At 36.5% G+C, this 7119-nt stretch overlaps 1 protein-coding gene across 1 annotated transcript; it reads right to left on the bottom strand.

Annotated features, from left to right (window-relative positions):
• Positions 1-4441: 4441 nt before the first annotated feature.
• On the bottom strand, positions 4442-6814 carry LOC121415006 (tripartite motif containing 13-like). The gene is made up of 2 exons (XM_041608043.1): positions 6610-6814; positions 4442-5794 (listed from the first exon to the last, which is right to left on the bottom strand). The coding sequence occupies exons 1-2, from the start codon at positions 6761-6763 to the stop codon at positions 5388-5390; spliced, it is 561 nt and encodes a 186-aa protein (XP_041463977.1). The 5' UTR covers positions 6764-6814; the 3' UTR covers positions 4442-5387.
• Between the last annotated feature and the right edge of the window lie 305 nt (positions 6815-7119).

Below are 7119 nucleotides of genomic sequence, written 5' to 3'. Positions count from 1 at the left end.
CCGACGAAGATTCTGCTAGGATCGAAAGCTTAGGCCCCTTTTGACTCTCAAAAACAACATTGTAAGTTTCATAAAGCTGTCTGCGAAGCTAAGAATAAAGTTATGAAGATTCAATACACTGGCCTGAAAATGTAATTTTAAATTCATAAAATATTTTATAAATAAATATAACCATGTATGTAAACCCTGTTATACGAAGTACAGTATTTTATCTCAATGTAACTGGATTTGGAAGAAAGGGAAATATTTTAAGAACCAAAATAACAATTTATTCCAACCTTGGTGGTAAACCTGAACTGTACATAATATTGTTCGTGCCATCCAACATGTCCAAAATCATGTAATTGGTGTTATATTAATTGCAAAAAGCAGAACGGTGGGTTGAGAAAATAGGCCTTATTTTCGTAAAAAAATAATGTGGTATTCATGGCCTTTTGTAAAATGTGAAGATATTTCCTTATTAGAGTCAATGAATTTTGCCTGCTTTGACTCGGGTTATGATGATTAGAAATTAAATACATGATGAAAGATTTCTGGTCAAACCAGTAAAGGTTATTTTCGTAACAGAGATTATCAATGTGATATCATGAATTAAATGACAAATTCTAATCAACAACATAAACAATGTGGAAAGTCTTGTCTTTTTGGTGTTTTTAAAATTCGAGAGGCGAAAGAAGCAGAAAATAATTTTCAATATGAACCATGTATGTGTTTATGATGTGATATCTCTCTCTGATGCCTATCAAATGTCTAGAAAATTGTTCTCGTTCAACATAGGCAGATCCAGGGGGGCCCGAGGGGCCCGGCCCCCCCCCCCTATTGGCGGAGCAAAAAAAAGAAAAAAAAAGGAAAAAGAAAGGAAAAAAGAAAAGGAAGGGAAAAGAGAGGAGAAAAGAAGAAAGGCAAACGTAAAAGGAGGAACGTGATTGAATAAAATAACATGAGGGCTAGGGGAAGACTTTGAAAATAATTTTTTGAAAAATCTATTATTTTGTTTGATTTACAAATTGATTTTAAAAAAGTGCTCTGTAAAAATGTCTGTAATATGGTCTGAATATTATCGTTTTCTGCTTGCACTGCGCGCTCGCAAAATTTGATTTGTCATGGTACCTATTATTTTCCGGTATTCCATAAAGTTCTCAAAAAGTTCCCTATTTAGGTCAGAATGTAAAAACATATCAGCTAGCGCTGCACGCTAGCATTTTGATTAGTGAGTTGTGTATATCCCAATATTAATTCTAAATCAAATTACTTTGATGACAGTTTATCAAAAATTTCGGCTTGCGATTTCTGCTCGAATTGATAGATATCATGCATCTTATTCTTAATTACAAAAGTGCTTCAAATGTCCAGTTTTCAGGCCATAATATTAACAGATTTCGCGCTCTCATGCTTAGGAAGAGAAATAGGAAGATAGTCATCATATTGATATTGATTGATAACGAATTTATTCATTCCAAAATTGTAACAAAGTTACAAAGTAAAGGAAAATATAACATATATAAATATATGTCATCATTTTCATATGATGACATAATGCCCTTATAGTATGTCCCGGTCCTATGTAAAAACTAAAAGTAATAATAATAAAATACATCAGCTCTTTTTTAACTGTGATCCATCACAGTTCACAATTTTCCCACAAAGTGTTTGCAATACAGAGCTTAAATTGACCCTTTGTTAGATCGGAATATCATATATCTTTAGCTCGCGCTTTGCGCTCGCTTTATTGATTTTCATGATCTGATGATAAGAAAGGTACTTAGAATACCCAAATTCTAGGTCGAAATCTGAAACACACGTTAATTCAGATACGCAAATTGTTCTCTATTTAAATTATTGTCCAGTTTCAGATCACAATAATCAAAAGTGTCTGCTCGCGGATAAATAACTTATCCTTTTCATGATAAAACATGAATAGAGTGTCCAGAATTTTTCCGCTCGCGCTTCGCGCTCGCATCAATAAAGTTTAGTTTATATACTTAGAGTCCTTCCAAGATTACAAAAAGTGCTTAGCATTTCCATTATTCAGGTAAAACAGGTCAAAATTTTTCAGCTCGCGCTTCGCGCTCGCAATATTTGAATGTTGAAATATGTAACATCTTCATGGCTAAATGCAAGCAGTCCATAACAGGTACAATTTCGAGCAGTTCAAAACGTATACAAAAATTTTCTGCTCGCGCTCTGCGCTCACATTATTAATGTAAGGAAGATCCCCACTTACTACTAATTGAATAGAGTGTCTTGTTCAGTAGGTCTAAATCTCGATTTTTTTTGCTCACGCTTCGTGCTCGCATGTTTAATTATATACCTATTCTGTTAAGTCACAAAACGTGCTAAGAATTTCCATTCCTTAGGTAAAAATGTCAAAAAATTTCGGCTCGCGCTCGCATTATTTGATGTTTTTAAATGTGTAACGTCTTCATGGCTAATTGCAAGCAAGTATTTAACAGTATCTTTTCCATCACTTCATTTCTGCTCACTCTTTACGTTCGTAGTAATTATTAACTTGCATACACATTTTTTTTTTCAGGAAAACAAACATTTCCCAGAATGTTCAAAATTTTAGGAAAAAGTACATAAGTTTCCAAAAGATTTAGCTCGCGCTTCGCGCTCGCATTATATAAATAAGGGTTATGGTATTATACATTTATGTTTCATAAGAATAAAGCTAAAAAGTGACTATTAGGACTACCCCTTCAAAGAAACAACAAATCCTGGCAAAAATCATATTCGAGCAGCCGATCGGGAAAATATGGCTGAAAAAAATTCCGGGCCCCCCCTTATTGGCGAAGGCTGGATCCGCCCCTGTCGTTCAATATATTCATTGGTTTCCTTTTCTCCGATTCAGCTCAATTAATATATTTGCTTAGTCTCCGCTTGTAATCATGTCTAACACTAGTGTTTTACGATCAAGAAAAAAAAGGAGATAAGGGAAGGAAAAGGGTGATGTATGATGTTATTTTCTCAATATTATGTTAAAAACGATCCTAGATTTGTGTATTGAAACGATTAATGTTTTGCTTGGTCACTTCGCTCGCTCACAGCCTTTTAAAAATTTTCACCACATTTTTTGTGGCTCATTTGCACTGACTAATAATTTATTCTGATCTTGCATGGTTCGTATCATCCTTCACTTCACATTAATTGTGTTCTCTGCCATAACCCCTTTAGCTCTGCATTCTCTTAAAGTAAATTAACAAGTTTATGTATTTTTTCTGTAAGATACCAATTTTATTATTTAGAAAATCAAAAATCATCTTTTAGAACAAGTTTCAATCAGTGTTGCATATTCGAGAAGTCAAATATTGATTTTTTTTACAGAATATAAAATGATACACGTTTAACTCGATTAAATCTAAAAGACAAAGTAAATATGTGATGTCATTGGTTCCCTTAACTTCTCTCATTTTGGATACAATTACTATAACGCATATTTTTTCTTTAAATTATGCAAACTTTGAAGGGCTTTGAATTACCATAACATCCTTATTTTCCATTCGATTTTGAGAAAATGTCAAGCGATATTATTTTGGTTTAAATGGTTGGATTAGTTTCTTTTCATCCAAATCAAAACTAGGAGCAGACGTGGCCTTTAATTAGGCATTAAAGAGGAATAAAACCTTTGGAACAAGTAGGCTTGTGTCAAAATAGAAAAATCAAATATAAGAACAAAGAAAGTTTGAGAACAATCTGACAAGTAATGAGAAAGTTTTTGAATATTGCAATGAGCTTTTGAATATTGCAATCACTAATGCTATGAAGATCCTCCTATTGGCAATGCGACAAGGATGTGTGATGTCACATGTGAACAACTTTCCCTTTGATGGACTATAAAATAAGCCCACATATCTATTTTTGCTTTTTCTTATGGTGATACAAACTCTTTATCCATGCATGTTGTATTCTTTAAAAATCTGTATTACATGCCCTTCTATAAAAAGAACACATGATCTACTGATTAAACAAAGACAAAGAGAAAAGTCCTTGAATGGACAAAGGACTTCAGCTAAAACGAAAATTTTGTTCAAAATGGTTAATACGTGTGGATGAAAGATGTGATGGTCACAAAAGTACTACATAATCCTAAATAGTATATAGGTCTACATATCTTACGACCAAATATTACGAAGTCTACTTACAACAATGAAAAGATGAGCACTTTTTACTGGCAAAATAGGATGAGGAGTGCAAGACAATGTATATTGTAGGCAGCTGATGCCATAAAATACAGTGCGTTCAAGAAAAAAAGGAAACCGGGATTCCCATGTCTTTTTAATTCAAAGGCAAATTAATTATGATATTTCATTCTAACATTATAATTCAAGTATTCCTTTATATTTTGATACTTAATATTAGACTAACACATCATGCATGAATGAGCAAGACGAGTTTGAAATTTTAATGTCAAAACCAGGTTGCACAAAATATCACAAGATTGGTTCGTGATACGACTGTGCATACTCGACCATGTCGACGATTAGCTCACTAGCATCTCTTTTATATTCTCTTTTTTTCAAGCTTCTCTCACTGATCCCTGAAATGAGAGTGGATTCAGATTATAAGTTTTTGTGCAACTTGCTTCTGATATGCCTCAAGTTTTATTGTTTGCAATCTGCCAGGCGTGAACGATTTTTGCTAACTGTTGGTTTCAAAATGAGAAAAGATCGAGATTCTACTCTTGCAAAAAGTATCAAATTTACAGTAAAAACCCATTTAATAATTGTGAAATCTATCTCTTGAAACGGGTTTCCTTTTTTAATGGGATGCACTGTATAGTTGGTTGGGGTAGGGTCTGCTACCAACCATGCTCGATATCATCAAAGGTCCCCTCAAGTCTGAAACATCCTTGATCATGTCTGAATACCCCCCCCCCCTTCCCCTCCAAGTCGGACATTAACATGATTAACAAGACTTGGTATTGAGACCAAAAAGACTCCTGACCAGGGTGGAAGCAGACTTGGCTGGTATCGGGATGGGGAGAGGGAATGAAGGCTGGAGGTGTGCAGTGGTTAACACAAAATTTCTGCCGAGAAAAAAAGTTCCAAGGTAGCCACCTCAGAGGCAATTTGTCCCCCCCCCCCGAAGAAAAGGTATAATAACAAAAATAATGATATTGACAAGCAAATGAAAAAAAAATGGTCGGGAAATATAACAAGGCCCCCTCAGCCCTTCCCCTCTGATCCGCCCCTGGCTCAGCTATAACAGTTTCAGCTATTCGCCAGTTTGATCCAGATTTTTAACGGGGAATATTATGGGACAGCGTATAACAGAAAAAAAAATTGGTGGGTATAGGAAAATTCACAGTTTTTATATTGAGAAAAAAAATCAGGTCTACCTAATGATTTACGTTAGACTATCCAGTGACCTATGCATTGCTCATAGGATCACTTTCCCCCTTTAAGAGGAAGGGCAAGCTCGATGAAGGAATGTAGCTCTATGCCACACTCTTCCAAAGTGGTCGAGCCTTCTAGCCGTTTGCTCTGGAAAAACAAACGCTGAACATCGGGTGGAATTCCAATTTTTTTCTCGACCTGTCGCTTGAGGGCGCCAACCGTGTCCAACTTACGAACTAGAAAGGACTGCGCCTTGCCTTCGAGGTCCCGCACAAAGATCTGCAGTGTTGCCGGTGTTGAAGCAACGGGGACGTCCGGAGCTTTCATTTTCTTAAAGATGGACGCCTGTTCTTCCAGGATACAGTTGAGTCTGTAGTTCTGTTTCAGAGCGTTTACACCGTCTGAAGGGATAGGTGTCTTCTCCTTGCAGACAGAGCATTGGATGTTAGATGTCCAACCTTTGTAATAAAGCACCGGTTGAATGATGATGACGACAAATTAAAATATAGCGAGAATACCTCAGTCACATTTGCTCTAATGCGGCCGTACGGTGAGTCGAAAACAAACCTTTTTAACATTTTTTCGTACCAATGACATATTGGTGTTTTGAACAAAAATGAATAAAACAGCTGTTTTTCACTCAGCGTATGGCCGTCGTTGAGCAATAATTGTGACTGAGGTATAACCAGACCCCTCTCCCAAGAAACACCCAAACCTATTAATATTAGGAGTAGAATTTTTTCTCGCTCCCCTTTTTTCCGAAACACACTGCAAGCGAGCCTTGTGTTTCACAAAACGGTGAATTAGAAAGAGACGCTTTTCATCCCCTCTTTTTTTTTTGGGGGGGGGTGAGGGGGTGCTTAAACACAAGAAGGCATGGTATTCATAGTACTACGGCACATGGTAGGACAATACTTGTGTCTGATTTGGGGGTCATAGGAATTTTGTGCCAAATGAATTGTAGCGAAATTCCTCGGATGGTCGCTGCATGCTCTCCTTCATGAAGGTGATTTAGAGCTTTTATTTGGGAGGTAAACAGTATGACATTGTCACTACGAAATTACTTATAGTACTAAAGAAAAATCTACGCTACCTCGGAAATATAGTTCCGGAAAAAGGAGGGACATAACGACAAGGTCGACCCCATTTAAATTTGCGACCCCATCAATCGCCCCAGCTCTGGTAAGTTAAAGTGCACTATAGTTCACGTCTTAACTTTCATCCTCATGTCAATACCATAAATAAACTTTTGAAGATTGAAAGGCCTACATACCTTCTAAAGCTACATGCTCTCCTAGGCATGCGTTGCAAAATGTATGGCCACATTCTAGATCCCTGGCGTCTTTAAGTATTCCTTGGCAGATAGCACACTTGAGGCTCTCTACAAGCTTTACGTACATCGATTTGAGATCTTGATGATTGTCCATTGTCTCTGGCGAGTTCCGGTGTGAAGATTTCACTAATGAATGTTCGATTAGTTCTCGAGATATTTTTTTTGCTCTTTCTGAAGGAAGATTAGGCCATGCACACGGTACTAACTTTACGTAGTCATGGTAGTCAGAATCAATTGTGTGGATTTTCCCCCACAGGGTGACTGATAATTCATTGTGTATTCAAACCTGGGGAATTCCAGATTTCAAACACTAACCCATAATAAGACCTCGAAAACATACTGACTGGGTTACTCCCATTCTTATCACAAAGCATTATGCTAGGATTCCACCAAATCTGAATTCTTCCGAATGAATTCGGACCGAATCTGCCTCAATACGACCAGATTCAG

The sequence above is a fragment of the Lytechinus variegatus genome, chromosome 5 (genome assembly GCF_018143015.1).
Source record: "Lytechinus variegatus isolate NC3 chromosome 5, Lvar_3.0, whole genome shotgun sequence".
Classification (NCBI taxonomy): domain Eukaryota; kingdom Metazoa; phylum Echinodermata; class Echinoidea; order Temnopleuroida; family Toxopneustidae; genus Lytechinus; species Lytechinus variegatus.
Note: the sequence above shows the minus strand (reverse complement) of the source record. Positions and strands in the feature narration are given on the sequence as shown.